Source organism: Aedes albopictus, chromosome 3 (genome assembly GCF_035046485.1).
Source record: "Aedes albopictus strain Foshan chromosome 3, AalbF5, whole genome shotgun sequence".
NCBI classification, from domain to species: Eukaryota; Metazoa; Arthropoda; class Insecta; order Diptera; family Culicidae; genus Aedes; species Aedes albopictus.
This window is the reverse complement of record NC_085138.1, coordinates 427,424,419-427,449,370: the sequence shown is the minus strand read 5'-3', so window position 1 is coordinate 427,449,370 and position 24,952 is coordinate 427,424,419. Positions and strand designations below refer to the sequence as shown.

At 39.5% G+C, this 24,952-nt stretch overlaps 1 protein-coding gene across 1 annotated transcript in view; it reads left to right on the top strand.

The window, feature by feature from the left end:
* LOC109415401 (peroxidasin homolog) overlaps window positions 1-24,952 on the top strand; it is a 567,856-nt gene that overhangs the window by 472,936 nt on the left and 69,968 nt on the right. The window contains exon 9 of the mRNA XM_062856469.1: window positions 6,650-6,830. Within this exon, the coding sequence (XP_062712453.1) occupies window positions 6,650-6,830 (181 nt within the window). The remainder of the gene's footprint in view (window positions 1-6,649; window positions 6,831-24,952) is intronic.

Sequence of the window (24,952 nt, the reverse complement as noted above, 5' to 3'; positions counted from 1 at the left end):
CTATTTTGTGGAACTGAGGCGATGTTGTTTGCAATTGAAATTTGTCTACAATTTTTCAGAATGAGGGTGAGCTCGATATAACCCCCACTGAAGCTGGACTGCTGAAGCATCGCCGATTTCGTAAAGCTGAATTGATGAACGATTGGGTCGACAAGAAGCTCAGACTTGTTTGAAAGAGACAAACGCAACGTAGTCGTTGATGCATCAGCATGGAACCAGCCAGCATACAAAGCAATACAAACAATAGAGGAAGCAAATGCTGCCTGGAAAAAGTGGAGTGTAAAAAAATGCAATTGCTCTGTTGTTCCCAGAAACAAACAAGACAGTTCTGTACCAGTAACTCAACGCATTCCGCAATTGTGTTAGGCGCCGTGAGTCAAAACGTGCGGTGATCAGGACTCTTGACAAATAGACATGCGGCGATTGAAAGGTGGAAGCAGCACTTCGATGAACACCGTCGCTATTCTGTCTTCCGACATTCGCAGATAAACTAAGACTTCAACAGCTTCAAACGCTACTCCATCAATCACTCAGCACTACCCTAGGCCTGCCTCTGTCTCTACCCACTACCATGTAGTTAGTCTTGGTAGAGTGAATCGTCAAGTCTATCCTCGCTTTCTCTCTCTTCAGAGGAGCATAAGCATCCTCCGCTGCCCTACGATCGATGCCGATGAGATCAATATCGTCCGCAAAGCCGAGGAGTATGTGCGACCGTGTGATGATAGTACCATTCCTCTGCACGCTAGACCTTCTAATCGCTCTTTTGAGTGCAATTTTGAACAGCAAAGAGAAGTTGATGCTTCAATCCATCCAAGATTACAAACGAGGTACATGGATACTTCTTATGCGATCCGAATACTTGATTTTGATCCAACGCGGCGTTACGCGTATCATCCTAAGTAGTTTCGCCGGAAAACCATGTTCTGACATTATCTACCAAAGCTCATTTCTATTCACTGAATAGTACGCTGCTTTAAAATCAATGATCAGATGGTGAGTCTGCTTGTTATATTCCCGAAATTGGTCTAGGATAATCCGCTGGTTAAACATTTGATCCGTCGTTGATCGGCCCTTACGAAAACCAGCCTGGTATTCGCCGACGAAGGACTCCTCAAGAGGTCTCAGTCTGTTAAACAGGACTAGCGACAGTACATATCTTATATGCCGAATTCAAAGGGGGTAATCCCTCTGTAATTGGCACACTTAAGTCTGTGCCCTTTCTTGTAGATTGGAAATATGACGCAATCTTACCAGCTGGTAGGCAATTCTTTATCCTTCCAAATCTTTACAATAATTTGGTGGATTGGTTGCTGTAACTGCTCGAGTGCTCGCTTACGTGCTTAAGAAGTTCGACCGGGATATCGACCTTCCCAGCAGCCTTGTTGTTTTTCAGCTCCTTTTTAACCTTTTTACCAGGGCCATTTTAACCTCATCCAGTGGTGGCTCTACTAATTGACCGTCATCCATTATGGGAATCCTGTGTTTCTGGGTGCTCCTTCACTGCTACCATTCAATAACTCTTCGAAGTGCTCCTTCCACCCACCTGCCACCAGCCACCATTGTTCTATCTGTCAACAAATTTTCTTTCCGGTCATTGCACATGGCGGGCACTGGCGCAGTCTTGTGCCGTGCACCATTGACAGTGGCATAAAACTGCCGCATATCGTTCCTGCCCATGCTTTCCTGCGCTTCAGCAATCACACTCTCTTCATGCTGCCGTTTTTTACTGCGATGGGTTCGTTTCTCTGATGTTCAAGCCACCCTGTACCGCTACTTGTTGAGCCGGGTACCGACCACTAGCATTCGACTTCTGGCAGCATTCATTTCGTATAACACTCGTTGAAGTCGCTGAGCGGTACCCAAGCAATACGACTTGTTGCTAATCCAGTAACAGCAACCTTAGTGCAATTTATTCACTGTCCGTATTACGGACGACAGAACACAATTGCTTCTTCTTTGAAACCCAAAAAGCGCATATTCTGAATTCTTATGCAACATAAACGAGGAGGAATGATAAAAAAGTTGGGAAAATATTTTGTCCAGACTCGAACCATGGACACCAGGAGTATTGTCTACTCACCTCACATACTACACCAAACGCTCTATGAGAGAATCGATGCTCAACACACCATAAAAGCTACTGAAGTTACTTGTTACTTTATTGCACCTTCTTTGTCACAAGTTAGAGAACTGTCAAAATGAAAAGACGCTCAAGTTTTCTGTAACGCATATGGAACCTAATCTGAACAAACAAACCAGAGTTAGATGTTTCAGGCATGTTACAACACATTTAATGTAAGCTGACTGTATTATCACTTGCGAGCAATATGTAAGCTCCGCCTCCACAGATCGATGTCAAACACGTGGTAATTTGTGATTTCTATGAAACAAAGCCGCAACTTAACGATATTCGGAGTTAAAATGCAACTCAACTGACAAGATGGAAGTTTCGTGTGCTTCTAGTACAACTCATTTAGACCAAAGCATAGAAAGCCATACCCAAGAAACACGACTTGTTGCTAAGCCAGTAACAGCAACCTTAGTGCAATTTATTCACTGTCCGTATTACGGACGACAGAACACAATTGCTTTTTCTTTGAAACCCTAAAAGCGCAGATTATGAATTCTTATGCAACATAAACGAGAAGGAATGATAAAAAATGGAAAAAGATTTTGTCCAGACTCGAACCATGGACACCATGAGTATAATCTACTCACCTTACATACTCTACCAAGAGCTCTGTGAGAGAATCGATACTCAACGCACCATAAAAGCTACTGAAGTTACTTGTTACTTTATTGCACCTTCATTGTCACAAGTTAGAGAACTGTCAAAATGACAAGACGCTCAAGTTTTCTGTAACGTATTTGGAACCTAGTCTGAACAAACAAACCAGAGTTAGATGTTTCATGCATGTTACATAACACATTTAATGTAAGCTGACTGTATTCCCGGGCAGAAAAGAATTACAAAACAATTGCGAGATTTACCATTCAAAAAGAATTACTGAATGGTAAAATTTGCCATTGGTTTGTTTGAAATAAGTGACAAAAGGGCAAAAATAATAACTGAAATTGTTCTATGAAATAACTAAAGAATGTCAAATTTTAACATTACAATGGCAAACCAAGAACAAAAAAAAATCAAGGTTGAGAATTGCAAAATATACCATTATTGAGTTATTGAAAACAGAATAATATCAAAATTAGTTATTCGCCTGTCAACAAAAAAAATATCAAAAGTTACCATTAGAAGTACCAAAATTCAAATTTTGTCATTATGTTGTTTTTAATAAGTGCCAAAACTGCGATGGTTCATCAAACTCGTAAGAGGTCAACAATATCTCACCAATTGCAAAATTTGTTATGATAGCAAAATAAGACATTCAGCAGTTATTCTTCCAAATTTGATAAATGACAAGCGAATGGCATATTTTGATATGATATCATTTTATGCTATTGACATGTTATTTTAAGCTCGTTATGAAGAACTCATGAATGACAAAATAAGTTATGACAATAAAATTTATTATTCTTTTGTTGTTGGTTTGCCATTCACCTCTACCCGGGTTACCACTTGTGAGCAATATGTACGCTCCGCCTCCACGAATCGATTTCAAACACGTGGTAATTTGTGATTTCTATGAAACAAAGACGCAACTTTACGTATCTCGGAGTATAAATGCAACACAACTGACAAGATGAATGTTTCGTGTGCTTCTAGTGCAATTCATTTAGACCAAAGCATAGAAAGCCACATTCTGGATGATGTTGCAGGTGCTGCTTGGGTACCTATAACCTTTTGCGTTGTTGTTGTCACTGCTTCATGAATAAACCCCCATAAACTGTTGACAACTTCAGATCTGTTGGTCTCTCCTCCTATCCTCTCGTTCAGCTTCTGATGGTTCTGTGCAGGAACCCCTTTGGCTGACAAGCGTTGGATATTGAAAGGAATCGTTCTGTTGTTTCTTGAACTTGTAACACTGGATAATCGCGCCAGTATTTTCGCGGCTACAAGATAATGATCCTAGTCCATGTTCGGGCCTCTGTAGGACCGAAATAGAGACGAACCAGCCAAGGGCTGAAAGCCTCTTTAATAAAGCCTGTATCCGCAATAATCGGGACACAGAAATACAGCTGTAACTCTGCAATAGATACATTAATTTTGCCCAAATTTGGCCCAATAACATCTTAAGATGTGTTAATTTCACCTACAAAATTTCATGTGAATCGGTGCAGTAGTTTTGGTTGTAGCAATTAAAGAGTAGAACGTGTGCGATTGAATTTTGTACAGCCCCTAGTTTTGCTTGCCAGCGCTGTAACTATTGAATTTGGCAAAGGAAATGGCTAACATTTTGAACCCAAACCTCTCAATCTACATTTGTTGTATAGGCAAATTTTCAAAAAAATTGATGCACTATCAACAATTTTATAGTCGAAACATGTATTGGGACTGAAGGTGATTTTAGCCCCTTAGACAGCAAATAGTCAGCACCCTTTATTGATTCGATTGTATACCTGAAAGTTCTCCAACAATAATCATCAAATTTTGCAGGCATAATATATACATAATCAACTGCCTTCTGTGAAAATTTTATGAAAATTGGCAGAGAAATTCAAAAATACGCGTGGAGCCTCGTAGCCGTGCGGTTAAGGTCACCACGCTTCTAATCGCACCGTGCTATGGGGTGAGGGTTCGATTCCCGCTCCGGGCGATGAAACTTTTCGTGAGAATAGTTTCTTCTCCGCATCCACTGGTGCATGCTCCGTGTGTCCCTTGTCTAGTGTTAAGTGTCATTCAGTCTGTGCAGCCTCTGGCTGAAGACGGTACTGCAAACGAAATTTCATAACTATCATCACAGAACTTTGAACTATAGCGTTAAAGAACCATCTATTAAGCGAATGAAAATTGGTCATGTTTGTACAAAATCTTAAAAACCACGTCTGTTTATTTTTTATCCACAGTAAAAAGTAATGCATCGATTTTTATGAAATTTGGCACAAATAATAAATATACATCAAAGAGTTCTCAGTCAATTATTTGGCCAAATTTACCGATTCATTACAGAGCTACAGCCGTACTTCTGTGTCCCGATTATTGCGGATACAGACTTTAAAGACAAATCAATCAATCAATCTGTAGGACCTCACAAAAATGTCACCGAAAAATGTCGCCCGTCGACCAGCACGAGGTATATCTGGGAGCAAGTTTCACCACTCGGGTGTCGCCAGGTGTGTGTTCGGATATGCTTACGTGCGAAGTAGCATCCCTCTAGTAGCAGCGAATGTCACAAGACGCAGGCCATCATCGTTGGTAACGGAATGAAGGCTTTCCGTTCCAATTAGGCTGACACAAATTTCTATTTTCTCTAATGTCACCCCCCCCCCCTCGGAAAATTTTGGTCGGAATTCGACATTTTGAGGAGGGACACAAATAAATTATTCATAAATTTAAAAATTTTGAACTGAAATTAGAGTTGTCGAGAAAATTTCTTAACAAATCCGATGAGTTTTTCGATTTTGCCTAATTGTTTGGGTAAATTTTCATCAAATGCATTTATTATTTATTATCCACCCCTTGACGAGTCAAAGAGCAAAGTGACAACAGAAGAAAATGAGATTTGTTCCGGCCTTACAGGTCGAAAGAAATTTGCTCTGCCCATCTACGCATTTATTTCTCCGATGACAATTTGGTTTTGGGCACTTTCCATAGGATTTATCAAGGCTCTTATAGAACTCATTTTTCATGTCATCGGGTTTATCATTCGTTGGTGTATAGGATCAGACTGTAGTTGAAGAATTTAACCATCATCCTCAACACATAGATTTGGTCGCTTACCGAATAAATCGCTTCACATGCTTCTCGATCACTATGAAGCCCACTCCACTTTCTGCCTTGTCGCCGCAACTGTAGTAGATGTGGTACCTGAATGAGTTTTCAGCAGGCTACCTTACCGGTGCTGCACTGCCTACATCATCGCGTTGAAGGGACTCCTCCTTAGGTATAGCTGACGCGATACAGCCTTTCATACTCAGCCGCTGGATGCCAGAGCTGTTTGAGCCGCACCTCCTTGGTGAACAGACGCTCGAGACGTACCTCCTCAATCTAGCTAACAACTCTTAGTTGGCAGTCTTTGTCGTCGCTTGACCCGTGGAAGCATGAGGTAGGAACTTGTGAGGACCAGAGCTATGTTGTACGCTTTCCTTCTCGACTCACCATTTTCACAATTCGCTCATGCCAATTGCTATCACATATGACTGTTATCAGACTGTATACAGTGCTCCCAGCGACAATTAACTTGTGTATGCTGACTTTGTCCGTGTTGGTTACGTCGACTATGCTAACATGGGCAGTAAAACTCTATAACAATAATGGTGAAAATTCACTCGTTTTCAAATTCCTTTTCATTGATTGAGACGAGCGGCATTGCAATTTTGACATAAAGAATTTGACTTTGATGACAGAACATCTGCGGAGAAAACTATTGTTCAACGTTGATTAGAGCGAAACCGTACATAATTGAACTTTCCCCCCAATACTATTGATTATTGTTCCAGCTTCTCAATAACGATTTTCCTGTTAATAAGAAGCTATTAATTCCTGCCAGATACTAACGTTCTATATCTTCCCTTCTCATTCCCATTGCAGTTGCGTAGCGGACAATGCCCTCGGTCGGACGAAAAAGTACATCGAGGTGTCGGGTCGGCCCGGACCGGCCAACTTCCTCTCGCCCGCCTACAGTTCCCACCTCGATCGGTACAATCTGACGTACACGATCGAATCGATACCACCGCTGGACGAGATAAAACTCCTGTACCGGAAGCTAATGGTAGGTTGATGATGGGGTGGTATCGTCGCCGACCGTGGCGGCGAAAGCTACACCTAAATATTTACCAAACCGGGTGCTGCCGCGCCGTCGGTCGTCGGTCGTCATCGTTAATGATCATAATCATAACAATAACCATCGAAAACATCAACATCATCATAATCAAGCGTTCGGTTCGGTTTGGTCCTCCGTATCGGCCTCATCAACGCCATCGCCATCTTCACCGATGGGCCCCTCGAGGGGATGGTAGTTTGGGTGTCGGGTGGGTGGAGGGATGTTTTATTTTTACGCCACGCTGCCGTTACTGGCGTGGTGCCTCGAGGCAGAAGTTGAACGTAGAAGAAAGCAAAAGAAAGGATATATTGTGATGTATTAATTACGATTAAACCTTTAATCTGGTTCACTTGCCGAAATGATTCGTTATTTGTCGGAAAAGGAGTAAAGGGTAAATGGGTTTGTGTTACGGAACGGCATGCTATGTATACCAGGGCTTTAGGACATTTGGTCGAACGACATTTGGTCGAATGACGTTTGGTCGAATGACATTTGGTCGAAAGTACATTTGGTCGAAACCCATTTTGTGGAAGAAGCATATGACATTTAGTCGAATGGGCAATTCGTCGAATAGACATCTGGTCGAAAGGTACTATCTGATGAAAAAAGATTTGAGTGAAAAATAGAATAGATTACAGTATCATAATTTACATGTTACATACTGAACTTATTTGGTTGAAAGCACGTTTGGTCGTATAGCAACTTAATCGTATCTAATAATATTAAACATTAAATAGCAAATATTTTAGTGCAGTGTAGTTTTCGTTGGCATTGTTGAAGTAGTTGTTTTTCCATCGAAGATTTCTCCTTATTTTTAATATCAGCTCTTCTTTCAAGTTTCATCATTTCATGGTGTTTTTGTGTAGAACATATTGGCTTTTCCATCAAAGATTTCTCCTTCCTTTCAACATGTCCTGTTCTTTCAAGTTTGTTATTTGTACTGAGAGTAGACATTATGGTGTTCCAAAAGCTAGACTTTACATATACTGGCGTGAGTGAGAAATGGACAAATATATATGTATATGTAAAGTCTAGCTTTTGGAATAAAGTAAAACTTCCATTCGGCTGGTTAAGCCGCAAAAATCGATAATTCATTAACTTAATTATTATGGTGTTGTTTTTTTATCAATGATTTTTCCTTCTTTTGAACATAGGCTGTTCTTTCATGTTTCGTATTTCTACTGTGTTTGAATGTTATAGCTGCTGTCTTTTTATCGTGTATTTTTCCTTCTTTGAAACATAGGCTATTATTTCACGTTTAATCACTTCATTGCGTTTTCCTGTACCAACTTCTGAATGTTTTAGAAGAAATTTCTCCTTTTGAACACAAGCTGCTCTTTCGCTTGGTATTTAAATCTTATAGCTGCAGACTTTTTCATCAGAGCTTTTTCCTTCTTTCAAACATAGACTGTTCTTTAACACAGTGCTGCATTTGAACTGAAAGCTGACCAAGATGACTATTATTTTCCACTTAAATCTCTTTTCATCAGTTAGTGCCTTTTGACCAGATGTCCATTCGACAAATTGTCCATTCGAATAAATGCCATATGCTTCTTCTTCCACAAAATGGGTTTCGACCAAATGTCCGTTCGACCAAATGTACTTTCGACCAAATGTCTTTCGACCAAATGTCATAGATCCACACACTTTCAGAATCATGACCAATCTTCATTCGCATACAGTACTGCAAGGATAATGTTGGAAATTTGTTAGACTCTTTAAAGTCAACAGTTTGAATTGAAGTTTCGTTTTGAATATGTTTCGTATTCTTAATATGCGATGTATGTATGCCATTTCATAACTTCATTTGTCTGCGTGTAATAGTTGTTTTGAGCACTTGTGTGGCTTCAGAATGAAAGTGTAGCATTTTGACTGGGGAACCCGTAGTGGAAATGTTGCGGGAGATGATTACCTACGGAAGTGCGTTTGGAAAATATGCGGCAAGTAATAGGGTAATTCGCCAATTGTTGAACGGTTAGTACTGGCATTTTTGTTTTCGTTTATTTTTCCGTGCATAATTCCACTTTTCTTGAAAAATATCCAGTGAATGTCTAGATCCACTCATGTCTTATACTTCCCATTGAATTTAAATTCCCTTAAATTCCATTTTTTAAGAGAAAATATAACATTTGTATGGGAGGTCTGTTACCCAAATGTTGAACGCTTCCTTAAGCTAGCTCATCCTAATGTTGGACAATTCTCGCTAATTGTTGAAAGGTTCAAGCTTTGTTCGTAATTGATGACGTATAACCCGACATCAACCTATCATTGACCTGTTTTTATTTTGGCTACCAAACCCAACATAGCCCCTACAGTTACCCGATGTCGGTCCAACAGTGGTCCAACATTTGATAAAATTTGACCCAACATTGGTCCGATATCCGATAATTTTTCACTCTGGCGGATTTGTTTCGGGTTTTTCGTATTTTGTGGCCAGTAAGACATTTGAGTGGCAATTTATTCAAATGACAGGGAATTGCTTCTCGTTTGAAAAGAGCTCTAGTGAACTGAAATCGTATTTGACATGACTAGATGTAAAAAATGACTGAAAAGATTTGACTACAAGCGAAAACGATTGAAGAAAAGAACGCCTTTGAAAGCCCCTGAAACACTCCTGGATGCCCATGGGGTCCACTCAGCCCCCTAGAGCACCCTTGTAATGACTCTGAAATCCCTTGCAAACTCGTGGATCGCTCCTAAACCCCTCTAGAATGCCCTGAAATACTTTTGGGACCACCTTAACACTCTGAAGCCCTCTGCAACACTCCTGGAACATCCCTGGAACACCCTTGAAACCCCATGACATGCACGATTAGGTAAAGTGAAAAAAAAATCTAGCAGTCATGCTAACATCGTAGGTTATGTCAGTGTTCAACAATTGGATCCTAGATGCCTAATGATAGTGTGATAAGAAACGTATTTTAACAAATGAAATTACAATGAAAATGTGATTTTAAACAATGTTAAACTGCAAAGGACATCCTTCCAGTTCTTGTAACTATGGTGTGACTTTGATATTTGTGGTCGATTTGCCAGTAAAGCTTATTTCGTAAGAGCAATTTCTTAAAATTAATCTTAAGAATTGTGCAGTTTCGTGTCATCAGCGGTACAAAATTTGCAATCATCATTTTTTACGTAAAATATGTATAATTTTGTAACTGAATTAGATCAACATCGTGACACACATGTATACACATCTACATCATACGTTTACCGAAAATTACTTAAGTTAGATTTATAATAAAATTTTCAGAAAGTGTTCAACATTTGGGTGGTGTTCAACATTTGGCGAATTACCCTACAGTCAGGTTTTTTTTACGCGGGAGGATACGTACCGCGTAAAAAAAAACTCAGTTCAAAATTCAAAAAACCGCGTAAAAAAAGTCCCACTATTTCTGGACGAATCATGCAAAAATAAGACGATGATTTTTTTTGTATGGAGTTTTCATTTACGCGGCCGCGTAAATGAAAACCGCGTAAAAAAAGACCTGACTGTATTTTCTAGATATTTGTATGCTTTTTACAATGAGATATATTGCCTTTTACTGGCATTTACCAGATTTGCTAATTTACTAAGGGGGCATCCATTAAATACGTCACGCTCATGAGGGGGGGAAGGTGTTCAAGAAAGTGTGACAAGTAAAGCATTAGGTATACGAAAAACCCTTACGAAGGGGGGAGGGGGGTCTAAAATTTCCAAATTTTGCGTGACGTACTAAATGGATGCCCCCTAATTAACAAATTGAGAGATGAAATTTATTTAAAGAAAACGCGTTCTGGTGGGCTTCAAACCCACGACTCCGTATTTGTTAGTGCGGCGTTTTAACCAACTAAGCCACAGAACATGTTATAGTTCTGCGGAATAGAAAGCCAAACTGACACCATGAACATAATTTTTTTTTTACAAATCCATCTCTGTTGCGGCTTAGATGCCAATCCACAACACACTCGCGTTTATGCCCACTAGGCCGTCCCTTATTTTGCAAAATTTAGAAATGTTATAAGTTCGTTAGTGGAAAATGATCGTTTTAGCTAAAAAATGATCGTGTCAAAATTTGAAGTCCGTATCTCAAGGCTAAGTGGTCCCTCAAGGGGCCTAAAGTTGTCAAAAATTGTATGGGACCAAAAAAACATGAAATTTTTATCGACAAAAAATACGCTATTCTACTAAAACCGGTGATTTTAGGACCCTTAAGGGCCAAAAAATGTGCTTAGATTTGCGATATCTCTACTAGTTTCCAAGATATTGACAAAAAACAACTGAAAAATCAGCATTTTTGACCATTTTTTTAGATTCCGAAGGAAACTTACCTTATTTTGTTCCATAACTCAAAAACGAGTAGAGATATCGCAAATCTAAGCACATTTTTGGTCCTTTAGGGTCATAAAATCACCGGTTTTAGTAGACTAGCGTATTTTTTTTGTCGAAAAAAAAATCATGTTTTTTTGGTCCCATACAATTTTTGACAACTTTAGGCCCCTTGAGGGACCACTTAGCCTTGAGATAATGACTTCAAATTTTGACACGATCATTTTTTAGCTAAAACGATCATTTTCCAACAACGAACTTATAACATTTCCAATTTTTGCAAAATAAGGGACGGCCTAATGCCCACTAACTACAAATAAGAGCGAATTGTTTTTATGAAGCCGAGACCTACTCTTGCACTCCGCATACATAGCCACCAAGCAGTCTGTTTACTGGTGGTGTGTGGATTGGCATCTAAGCCGAAAGAGTGATGAATTTGTAAAAAAGGAGTATTCATGGTGTGGATTGGGGTCTCCAGTTAGCCTAGTGGTTAAGGCTATGGATCACCAATCCGGAGACGGTGGGTTCGATTCCCGTTCCAGTCGGGAAAATTTTCTCGACTCCCTGGGCATAGTGTATCATTGTACTTGCCTCATAATATACAAATTCATGCAATGGCAGGAAATGCAAAGAACGCCCTTCAATTAATAACTGTGGAAGTGCTTTTAAAGAACACTAAGTTGAAGCGAGGCAGGCGAAGTCCCAGTGGGAACGTAGAGCCATAAAGAAGAAGAAGAACATGGTGTGGCTTCGGAGTCAGTTTGGCTTTCTATTCCGCAGAATTATAACATGTTGGTTAAAGCGCCAGTCTAACGGAAATGGAGTCATGGGAGCAACGCGATTTTTTGTTTTCACAAATATCTTTTCTCAATTTGTCAGTTACCAACATTTCGTGCCTTCTAATTAAAAGTTTTTAAAATATACTTCTCTCTTTCCTTTCCTCTATTTTTTTTTAAATTTCTCCTTGGATTTCCCCAGGAATTTATCTTAAAATTTCTAAAGGGACTCTTTCAAGAGTACCTTTTTGGAATTTTGTTGGGATTGCTCCATAATTTCTTCCGGGGATTAGGCCAGAAATTTCTTTTTAGAAGGTTCTACAGATTTCTCAAAAGTTTCTCTATGCGCGTCTTCAGTTATTTCTCCAGGAATATCTACAAGTTTTCTCTAAATAATTGGCTATGAGATTTCCTGTATGAATTTCCTTGGGGTTCCTCTTGGTATCCTTCCAGTATTCCCTCTTGGAGTTCCTACAGTAATATCATCATGTATTGCTTCAGGGATTTCTCTTGTGATTTATTTTGGATTTTTTTTTCTAGAAATCCCTGCTAGGAAATCTTCTGGGATTAATGCTACAGTTTCTCAAGCTATTCCTGCACCTGATTTCTATAGAAATTCCCCTTAAGTTGTTTGTGCAAAATTTTCTTCGTGGAATATTCAAGAAACTTCACTTGGAACCCGTTACAGGGATTCCTTTAGAGATTTCAGTGAGAGTTTGTCAAGTGATTGTTCCAGGAATACATCCAGGAATTCATTCAGGAATTCTTCTAGAAATGTTTTTTGGAATGTAAATTTTTTCAGAGTTTGCGAAAGAAATTCCTTCAGAAATTACTTGAGGGATTTATCTGGTAAATCCTCCTGAGATTTCTTCAAAAATTACTTTCGGAATTCCAGTATTTGTCCTGTTACTCTTCGGGTAATTTCTCCAGAATTTCTTCCAGGAGTTCATCCAGATCATTCACCCAGAATTTTACCTCTTGGAATTTTCAAGGGGATTCCGCCACAAGGATTCCTCCTAATGGTTTTCCCAATGGTTTCTTTGGAGATTTTCAAATACATTCCCGTGCAAAAGTTTGGGGTCACGCCCTCGAAACATGGAAATGTTTTTCGGTCATATCTCAGTCATCTTTCATTCAAACCACTCGTTCTTAGACTCTATCGAGAGATAAATAGTTAGATTTGATTCGTAGGTACTTATCACTAATTTCATATGAAATTTTTAGTATGAAAAGTTTACCTAAACCTACATGTTTTTCCTAAATCTGTATGAAAATTTGTTTTCCGTGTAATTCAAAACAGGGTCGAGCATTAGAACCCTATTTCTATCCTCTTTGAGAGCCATTAATTAGATTATAGCGGAAAAATTCCTAAAATAATTTAAATTATCGAGTTAGGTTTACAAGTGACCGTGCAAAAGTTTGGGGTCACCATCCAAATGAAACCAGAGTCGGGTTTTTATTCAAATCGTTATTTTTTGGTACAACTCCAACTCCTTCATTGTTAGTTGAAAGCCAAAACACAGTTATGGTTATGTAATGTTCATAAACTAAGTTCTAGACTAAGTTAAGGTAGAAAATGGTATATAAAATCCATACTAAATCAGCTTAAGTAACCTAACTCTTAACCTTTCGATAGAGTCTAAGAACGAGTGAATTAAATGAAAGATGACTAAGATCTGATCGAAAAACATTTCCTTGTTTTTGAGGGGGTGATCCCAAACTTTTGCACGGGAGTGTATGTCTCGATTTTTTCGTGAACACTTTGAGCACAAACCTTAGTGGGACGATGAAAAGTTCTTTAAAAATCTCTGAACAGTTTTTGGAAGAGAGACGGATTTTTGGAGATTTTTTAAAACAATTATAATAAGTTTGATCAGGGTACTGTGGATTATTTCTTGGGCGATTATTTTAAGAAATATTAAAACAATGAATGGAACAGCTCAGTGAGACATCCTTGAAAGAATGTACAGTTAGGCAAACTTATGAAACCAATTGAATGAGTCTGACGTAGAAATTTCTCTGCATGTCTTCCAGGGATAAGCATACCTATCGGAATGAATCGGGTAATGCTTGAACAAGCTTCCACAACAAACCTCCACAGCTGTCAGAATTCTGAAAGAAATCTCCTTTGAAACCGTTAGAGGAACAGCCAAAGTAACATCTGGGAAAATTCCTATAAATCAGTGATGGTCATAGGCGCCAACTTGTGACGTAGTTGGGGGGGGGGCGAAACTCTGCAAAAATGGACAAAATTCAACTTTTTTCAGCTCAATGCGCTAGTTTTCACGTCAGTATGTCTAAAATAGATGAACTGCGTCGAAATTTTACGAATTTGGTTGATTTTGAGAAGCCTCGCCCCCCCAACTACGTCACAAGTTGGCGCGTATGGTGATGGTATTGTTTCCCAAGATTTTCCCCAGAAAGTTGTAATTCTGGATTGAAATTCCTTCAGATTGGTCTCCTAGACGTTCTTCTGAAATTTTAGGACGGATTCTCCAGCATTTTTTTTAATTTTTTTTTTCACTTGATTTTTAATCAATTTATGTTTATGTTAATTTAAAAGTTTATATTGGCAGACTTTTTCGTAGTTTTCCTGGAAATGATCTGGACATTTCTCCAATATAGTGGATCACTCTTACAATTCTTCCGGTTCCTTAAGAAGATTCTTAACGAAACTCCTTCAGAGCACCTCGATGAATAGCACCGGAATTGTGTTATGTTTTTTTTTAATTTTTTAGAAAATATCCCAATAAAAAAAATTGTGGGTTAAAATTGTAAAAAAATCCGTTCATGAAATATTTTGAGTAATATCACGGTTATTTTTTAAGATTTCGTCAGTCCATTTAGGTAGAATCCGTTTAGGTAAAATCGGTTTAGATCCCTTCATTCAGGTCACGTTACCTATATAATTTGATTGTGCTCAGAATAGTTAGATATTTAAGTTAAGTGGAGTTTCGGGCGTACATACATGCATGTTTTATGAAACTATGTGCTGTCAAATGGTGAGTTCAATTTTCTCAAGATTCTCCATGGCTTCCTTTAGGTAGAGTAATGCGGGGCAAAAGAACCCAAACAAATCTGTATGGGTTCGACACACAATCAGGTCAGTAACTTGTCAATAAAAATTGTAATGATTTCGTTATGATGTGGCAGAGTTATGCAAAAAATGTGTTTCAAGGTGTTTCGTTAGATTTTTTGGACCTTTTAGAATAAGAATTTGTAGTAACAGGAAGAAGAATAATCTCATAACCTCTTGATGTCGGAGAATCGTTATTCCATAGTAGTTCGACAGGTGCACTCGAATAAACAATAAACTACTAGTGCTTCTTGCAAAAAGGGACATTGTTGAAACCTCGACAGTGGGGCAAAAGTTCGCACTGGATCTCTGAATCTAGTACATCAATATAATTACAGAATCTTTGAAGCAATGATGATTCGGTATAGAAACTACTTTACATGTATAATATGTGTAGTATGCACCCTGAAATCATTTCGGTAGAGGGTTTGAACTTAGTTTTGTAAGATGATGGATTGTAAGGCAAATATTTTGTTTACCCAATTAAATCAAGAAATGAAAAATGGCCAAAACACATTTTAAATCATTTTCTTCGTCATCCTCGTCGTGTCTTTTCGTATATTTCTGAAGGTCTTATGTTCATCTACTTTACCTGGGTCTTCCATAGCTTAGTTTGTAAATTGACAGTTATAATTCATCACCATACTGACGGGGATAAGATTCGATTACGGTCCCGTTTAATAGTTTTGCTGCACATTTGATTTTTTTTCATGTATTTTGTTCAACACGTATCTCTATGATTACTCCAGAATGTATTTTGACAACTTCAGTAACACTGGAAAGGACAGCTCTTAGTTAATAGTTGTGGAAGTTTTCATCAAATTCATTGTATACAAAAGCTGAACACCTGTTCGTATTCCAGTTGGGCCGTAATGCTATGAACATAAAGAATCTGATTTCATGGCTAGAGTGAATTCCAGAATTCCAAAATACGCCACTAAAATCCTCTGTAGCTCCTTGATATGGCTCCGAAAACCGTCGGAGATCTTCTGTAACGCATATGTGAACCTCTGAAACCGCCTCCGGAACCCTTCTATAAGGTTCCGGGTCATTTGGTCGAACGCCATTTGGCCGAATGCCGTTTGGCCGAAGGTCATTTAGCCGAAAGGGTCATTTGACCGAACGCCGTTTGGCCGAAAAACTGATGATGAACCTAAGTGATCTTGCCACTGTTTACTATATCAGTATAACTCGAATGAACAGCCTTTGATTCAAAGAAGGAAAAATCTCTGACAAAAATATTCCCAGTTTCAATGCCAGCTTATCCCTTGATGGTAAAACTTGAAAGAATAACCTATGATTAAAAAAAGGAAAATTTCTGATGATCATATTAGCAGCTAGAATGTTATCCAGAGTTTGCCCACGCCTCCAAATCCTTTTGATAATAATTCGGCCAAACGGCATTCGGCCAAACGGCATTCGGCCAAACGGCATTCGGCCAAACGGCATTCGGCCAAACGGCATTCGGCCAAACGGCATTCGGCCAAATGGCATTCGGCCAAACGGCATTCGGCCAAACGGCTTTCGGTCAAATGGCCGGACACCCTTCTATAGCGCCTTTGAAATCAGCTGAATCTTCCTGAAATGCCTCCAAAAACCCCCTGACATCCACTCGGATTCCATGTAACACATCTGAGGCCCTCCGAAAACCGCCGAAAACGCCTCTAAACCCCCTCTCCCTTGAAAATAATCTGAAACTCTATATGGCCCCCCATCCATCTCCTAGCCACTCGGGCTTCTTGAACTTCTTTGCAACATTGTAACCCATTTAGGTATAAATTATGATAGGCTGTCTCGACTCTGAAGGTTTAGGTGTATGATAATGTTTGGTTTATATTCAGCGGTTGTATAGCCTAAACCAATATCTAGACACAAGGTTTGAAATGTTCCAAACTTACTCGTAACGGCTTGAAGGTTCTTAATGCTCCATTCGTAAAGTTTAGCATGATTTACGAAAAACTGTAAGGCTCGATATCGTTTGCGTCTATCCGATGCATGTCGAAGAAAATTGTATCAAATGAACTTTAAAAATTGAGTTCACAAAATACGTTAGATGCGACACAAAAAATATTCAAAAGTTGACTGAGTAGGATTCATTTAAATTTTATGTTTTGTTGTTAAAAATTCTAAAAATTTGATTTTTACGTCGAACTTGATCATACTTATGGTAGGTCGTCTGATTAGTAACATGATTACCGTAAGTGAGTTCTTATAAACCATTTCATAAACATATGATCAGCAAGTTTCGATCCATAAGAACAAGAGCATTAAATATTTAGCGTTTACTTAACTCAAATGTAAATCTTAAAATACGCAAAGGTGTTCAACACTCACCCCAAAAAGATAAACACCGGCAAGAAGCACATCAATCTTCCCGTGGCATTAAAAATAAGCAAAAGGATTTCATCGCTCCGATTGCTAATCTTATTACCTACTCCTCGTTCTTTACTCTGTGAACCCGCACTGGAAGCGATTCATCCGATGATTACATTTCGCCATCATCCATCCATCGCTGGCTGGCTGCACGTTTGCCTTGGCGCGCCACAGTTCAGAATTGTCGCGTCGTCATCCAGATCCAGCACCACCGGTATGAAGTCGTCGTCCTCGATGGTGACGGCATTTTCCTTCGCAGGCGACTCAGTAGCTGCCCGTCTCTCTATTTGCCCAATTTATCATTTTATTAATCTTTAATTACTTTTCCATTGCCATTTTCTGTGCCAGGAGCTTCCCTTTTTCTCTTAGTCTATGAAGACTTGACTTTTCCGAGGATATTTAGCCACGAGTCCATCCTTAGCCGGTCCACTCCATCCTCGGAGATCAAGCCGGGAAATGGATCAGAAGATCCTAGATTTAAGATTTCCAGTGCGGCGAAGAAGCACTAGAAGGCGAGAACCTCAGTAGAGGGCAGTTGCTGCTGACGGTGGCGGATGTTATCACAGTTTCATTAGTCACAATGACTCTTCGGTATTATATGCTTTCATCGCCGTTTCTCGGTACCAACCAGAACTAGCCAGGGCGCGCTAGTACCTGCTCTTCTGTAGGAGAAGCTCGCTTGGGGGGAAAGGGTTGACAGTCCCACCACAGTGATTCGTTTTACGATGGTCTTTTTCCTGCCGTTTGCAAACTCCCTCCGAATAACCGTTAGGACGAGTGAGCATGACGAGGCACAGTGGGATTAACTGAGAGCTCGTTTTGTCCAAATCACTGTTACTTCCGGAAAATCGAGATCGTCAGCGATTGATGACATTGTGGGATGGCGCATTACTTATGAGTTCTCCCAGATGTTCAATCTCCAAGTGTTGGCCAAACAAAGGCCCACTATTCACCAGTGTGATAGGAGTTTTTCGGCTCGGCGACGACGACGACGATGATGACACCGATGCGATGGTGCAATGGCTTTGGCTCACTATCATTCTTTTTCATCACCTCCGTCCGCTCCACTGAGTCACTTTAGCTTTGATTTAGTGACAGTGGCATGTCTCGCTTCATTCATTGCAGTTTTATTTTGCACTCCACCCGCAACCCAAACACTCAGCACTTTGGCTCTGAGTGAGTATGGGTGAGCGTGCAATCCAACGCTGGCTGCTGTGACTGTGATGTAGATTCCAGAACGGAATGGTAGTGCTCGACTCTGACTCTGAGCCTGACTCTGACTCCATTGAAGAGATGGAGAATTCCGATTGGAAGGGAATTGAAAATAGAGCTCCTGCCGGTGGCAGCCCAGCTCAAGCCCCCCAGCCAGACATATGAACACAAATGGGGTCCCCGAGACGAAGCTAATCTAATTTGAACAGTTTGTCACGCTCCGGGGATGAATGGCTTTCCGACAGTGGTAATAATTTGAACCTTTCCCATGGGGGGTTTGGGGTAGCGAACTAACGTTTGCGAAATTTGTTCGGTAAACATGAGGCGAGACGATATGTTTTCTTTTGCTATGTTTCACTAATTGATTCAAATGAGTGGACACAGCGATACAGGGTTTATTGAATCACGGGTGAACGAAAACCTTACACTTTTGTGGTTTGATAGAAAAGAAAGAACAATATTTGAACGAAGTAAACTATAATCTACTCTTCTCTAGAAAATCTTCAGAAATTCCTGAGATTTCCAGGGGAAATTCTCCACGAATTTTTCAGTGGAAATTCTCCAAGAATTTCCAGGAGAAATTCTCCAAGAATTTCTAGGGGAAATTCTCCATCAATTTCCAGGGAAAATTGTCCAAGAATTTCCAAGAGAAATTCTCCAAGAATTTCCAAGGGAAATTCTCCAAGAATTTTCAAGGGAAATTCTCCAAGAATTTCCAAGGGAAATTCTCCAAGAATTTCCAGGGGAAATTCTCCAAGAATTTCCAGGGGAAATTCTCCAAGAATTTCCAGGGGAAATTCTTCAACAATTTCCAAGGGAAATTCTCCAACAATTTCCAAGGGAAATTCTCCAACAATTTCCAAGGGAAATTCTCCAACAATTTCCAAGGGAAATTCTCCAACAATTTCCAAGGGAAATTCTCCAACAATTTCCAAGGGAAATTCTCCAACAATTTCCAAGGGAAAATCTCCAACAATTTCCAAGGGAAATTCTCCAACAATTTCCAAGGGAAATTCTCCAACAATTTCCAAGGGAAATTCTCCAAGAATTTCCAAGGGAAATTCTCCAAGAATTTCCAAGGGAAATTCTCCAAGAATTTCCAAGGGAAATTCTCCAAGAATTTCCAAAAGAAATTCTCCAAGAATTTCCAAGGGAAATTCTCCAACAATTTCCAAGGGAAATTCTCCAACAATTTCCAAGGGAAATTCTCCAACAATTTCCATGGGAAATTCTCCAACAATTTCCAAGGGAAATTCTCCAACAATTTCCAAGGGAAATTCACCAAGAATTTCCAAGGGAAATTCTCCAAGAATTTCCAGGGGAAATTCTCCAAGAATTTCCAAGGGAAATTCTCCAAGAATTTCCAGGGGAAATTCTCCAAGAATTTCCAGGGGAAATTCTCCAAGAATTTCCAGGGGAAATTCTCCAAGAATTTCCAGGGGAAATTCTCCAAGAATTTCCAGGGGAAATTCTCCAAGAATTTCCGGGGGAAATTCTCCAAGAATTTCCGGGGGAAATTCTCCAAGAATTTTTAGAAGAAATTCTCCAAGAATTTCCAGGGGAAATTCTCCAAGAATTTCCAGGGGAAATTCTCCAAGAATTTCCAGGGGAAATTCTCCAAGAATTTCCAGGGGAAATTCTCCAAGAATTTCCAGGGGAAATTCTCCAAGAATTTCCAGGGGAAATTCTCCAAGAATTTCCAGGGGAAATTCTCCAAGAATTTCCAGGGGAAATTCTCCAAGAATTTCCAGGGGAAATTCTCCAAGAATTTCCAGGGGAAATTCTCCAAGAATTTCCAGGGGAAATTCTCCAAGAATTTCCAGGGGAAATTCTCCAAGAATTTCCAAGGGAAATTCTCCAAGAATTTCCAGTGGAAATTCTCCAAGAATTTCCAGGGGAAATTCTCCAAGAATTTCCAGGGGAAATTCTCCAAGAATTTCCAGGGGAAATTCTCCAAGAATTTCCAGGGGAAATTCTCCAAGAATTTCCAGGGGAAATTCTCCAAGAATTTCCAGGGGAAATTCTCCAAGAATTTCCAGGGGAAATTCTCCAAGAATTTCCAGGGGAAATTCTCCAAGAATTTCCAGGGGAAATTCTCCAAGAATTTCCAGGGGAAATTCTCCAAGAATTTCCAGGGGAAATTCTCCAAGAATTTCCAGGGGAAATTCTCCAAGAATTTCCGGGGGAAATTCTCCAAGAATTTTTAGAAGAAATTCTCCAAGAATTTCCAGGGGAAATTCTCCAAGAATTTCCAGGGGAAATTCTCCAAGAATTTCCAGGGGAAATTCTCCAAGAATTTCCAGGGGAAATTCTCCAAGAATTTCCAGGGAAAACTCTCCAAGAATTTCCAGGGGAAATTCTCCAAGAATTTCCAGGGGAAATTCTCCAAGAATTTCCAGGGGAAATTCTCCAAGAATTTCCAGGGGAAATTCTCCAAGAATTTCCAGGGGAAATTCTCCAAGAATTTCCAGGGGAAATTCTCCAAGAATTTCCAGGGGAAATTCTCCAAGAATTTCCAGGGGAAATTCTCCAAGAATTTCCAGGGGAATTTCTCCAAGAATTTCCAGGGGAAATTCTCCAAGAATTTCCAGGGGAAATTCTCCAAGAATTTCCAGGGGAAATTCTCCAATAATTTCCAGGGGAAATTCTCCAAGAATTTCCAGGGGAAATTCTCCAAGAATTTCCAGGGGAAATTCTCCAAGAATTTCCAGGGGAAATTCTCCAAGAATTTCCAGGGGAAATTCTTCAAGAATTTCCAGGGGAAATTCTTCAAGAATTTCCAGGGGAAATTCTTCAAGAATTTCCAGGGGAAATTCTCCAAGAATTTCCAGCGGAAATTCTCCAAGAATTTCCAGCGGAAATTCTCCAAGAATTTCCAGCGGAAATTCTCCAAGAATTTCCAGGGGAAATTCTCCAAGAATTTCCAGGGAAATTCTCCAAGAATTTCCAGGGGAAATTCTCCAAGAATTTCCAGGGGAAATTCTCCAAGAATTTCCAGGGGAAATTCTCCAAGAATTTCCAGGGGAAATTCTCCAAGAATTTCCAGGGGAAATTCTCCAAGAATTTCCAGGGGAAATTCTCCAAGAATTTCCAGGGGAAATTCTCCAAGAATTTCCAGGGGAAATTCTCCAAGAATTTCCAGGGGAAATTCTCCAAGAATTTCCAGGGGAAATTCTCCAAGAATTTCCAGGGGAAATTCTCCAAGAATTTCCAGGGGAAATTCTCCAAGAATTTCCAGGGGAAATTCTCCAAGAATTTCCAGGGGAAATTCTCCAAGAATTTCCAGGGGAAATTCTCCAAGAATTTCCAGGGGAAATTCTCCAAGAATTTCCAGGGGAAATTCTCCAAGAATTTCCAGGGGAAATTCTCCAAGAATTTCCAGGGGAAATTCTCCAAGAATTTCCAGGGGAAATTCTCCAAGAATTTCCAGGGGAAATTCTCCAAGAATTTCCAGGGGAAATTCTCCAAGAATTTCCAGGGGAAATTCTCCAAGAATTTCCAGGGGAAATTCTCCAAGAATTTCCAGGGGAAATTCTCCAAGAATTTCCAGGGGAAATTCTCCAAGAATTTCCAGGGGAAATTCTCCAAGAATTTTTAGGGGAAATTCTCCAAGAATTTCCAGGGGAAATTCTCCAAGAATTTCCAGGGGAAATTCTCCAAGAATTTCCAGGGGAAATTCTCCAAGAATTTCCAGGGGAAATTCTCCAAGAATTTCCAGGGGAAATTCTCCAAGAATTTCCAGGGGAAATTCTTCAAGAATTTCCAGGGGAAATTCTTCAAGAATTTCCAGGGGAAATTCTTCAAGAATTTCCAGGGGAAATTCTTCAAGAATTTCCAGGGGAAATTCTTCAAGAATTTCCAGGGGAAATTCTTCAAGAATTTCCAGGGGAAATTCTCCAAGAATTTCCAGGGGAAATTCTCCAAGAATTTCCAGCGGAAATTCTTCAAGAATTTCCAGCGGAAATTCTCCAAGAATTTCCAGCGGAAATTCTCCAAGAATTTCCAGCGGAAATTCTCCAAGAATTTCCAGGGGAAATTCTCCAAGAATTTCCAGGGAAATTCTCCAAGAATTTCCAGGGGAAATTCTCCAAGAATTTCCAGGGGAAATTCTCCAAGAATTTCCAGGGGAAATTCTCCAAGAATTTCCGGGGGAAATTCTCCAAGAATTTCCGGGGGAAATTCTCCAAGAATTTTTAGAAGAAATTCTCCAAGAATTTCCAGGGGAAATTCTCCAAGAATTTCCAGGGGAAATTCTCCAAGAATTTCCAGGGGAAATTCTCCAAGAATTTCCAGGGGAAATTCTCCAAGAATTTCCAGGGGAAATTCTCCAAGAATTTCCAGGGGAAATTCTCCAAGAATTTCCAGGGGAAATTCTCCAAGAATTTCCAGGGAAATTCTCCAAGAATTTCCAGGGGAAATTCTCCAAAAATTTCCAGGGGAAATTCTTCAAGAATTCCCAGGGGAAATTCTCCAAGAATTTCCAGGGGAAATTCTAAAAGAATTTCTAGGGGAAATTCTCCAAGAATTTCCAGGGGAAATTCTACAAGAATTTCTAGGGGAAATTCTCCAAGAATTTCCAGGGGAAATTCTCCAAGAATTTCCAGGGGAAATTCTCCAAGAATTTCCAGAGGAAATTCTCCAAGAATTTCCAGAGGAAATTCTCCAAGAATTTCCAGAGGTAATTCTCCAAGAATTTCCAGGGGAAATTCTCCAAGAATTTTCAGGGGAAATTCTCCAAGAATTTTCAGGGAAAATTCTCCAAGAATTTCCAAGGGCAATTCTCCAAGAATTTCCAAGGGAAATTCTCCAAGAATTTCCAAGGGAAATTCTCCAAGAATTTCCAAGGGAAATTCTCCAAGAATTTCCAAGGGAAATTCTCCAAGAATTTCCAAGGGAAATTCTCCAAGAATTTCCAAGGGAAATTCTCCAAGAATTTCCAAGGGAAATTCTCCAAGAATTTCCAAGGGAAATTCTCCAAGAACTTCCAAGGGAAATTCTCCAAGAACTTCCAAGGGAAATTCTCCAAGAATTTCCAAGGGAAATTCTCCAAGAATTTCCAAGGGAAATTCTGCAAGAATTTCCAAGGGAAATTCTCCAAGAATTTCCAAGGGAAATTCTCCAAGAATTTCCAAGGGAAATTCTCCAAGAATTTCCAAGGGAAATTCTCCAAGAATTTCCAAGGGAAATTCTCCAAGAATTTCCTAGGGAAATTCTCCAAGAATTTCCAAGGGAAATTCTCCAAGAATTTCCAAGGGAAATTCTCCAAGAATTTCCAAGGGAAATTCTCCAAGAATTTCCAAGGGAAATTCTCCAAGAATTTCCAAGGGAAATTCTCCAAGAATTTCCAAGGGAAATTCTCCAAGAATTTCCAAGGGAAATTCTCCAAGAATTTCCAAGGGAAATTTTCCAAGAATTTCCAAGGGAAATTCTCCAAGAATTTCCAAGGGAAATTCTCCAAGAATTTCCAAGGGAAATTCTCCAAGAATTTTCAAGGGAAATTCTCCAAGAATTTCCAAGGGAAATTCTCCAAGAATTTCCAAGGCAAATTCTCCAAGAATTTCCAAGGGAAATTCTCCAAGAATTTCCAAGGGAAATTCTCCAAGAATTTCCAAGGGAAATTCTCCAAGAATTTCCAAGGGAAATTCTCCAAGAATTTCCAAGGGAAATTCTTCAAGAATTTCCAAGGCAAATTCTTCAAGAATTTCCAAGGGAAATTCTCCAAGAATTTCCAAGGGAAATTCTCCAAGAATTTTCAAGGGAAATTCTCCAAGAATTTTCAAGGGAAATTCTCCAAGAATTTCCAAGGGAAATTCTCCGAGAATTTCCAAGGGAAATTCTCAAAGAATTTCCAAGGGAGATTCTCCAAGAATTTCCAAGGGAAATTCTCCAAGAATTTCCAAGGGAAATTCTCCAAGAATTTCCAAGGGAAATTCTCCAAGAATTTCCAAGGGAAATTCTCCAAGAATTTCCAAGGGAAATTCTCCAAGAATTTCCAAGGGAAATTCTCCAAGAATTTCCAAGGTAAATTCTCCAAGAATTTCCAAGGGAAATTCTCCAAGAATTTTCAAGCGAAATTTTCCAAGAATTTCCAAGGGAAATTCTCCAAGAATTTCCAAGGGAAATTCTCCAAGAATTTCCAAGGGAAATTCTCCAAGAATTTCCAAGGGAAATTCTCCAAGAATTTCCAAGGGAAATTCTCCAAGAATTTCCAAGGGAAATTCTTCAAGAATTTCCAAGGCAAATTCTTCAAGAATTTCCAAGGGAAATTCTCCAAGAATTTCCAAGGGAAATTCTCCAAGAATTTTCAAGGGAAATTCTCCAAGAA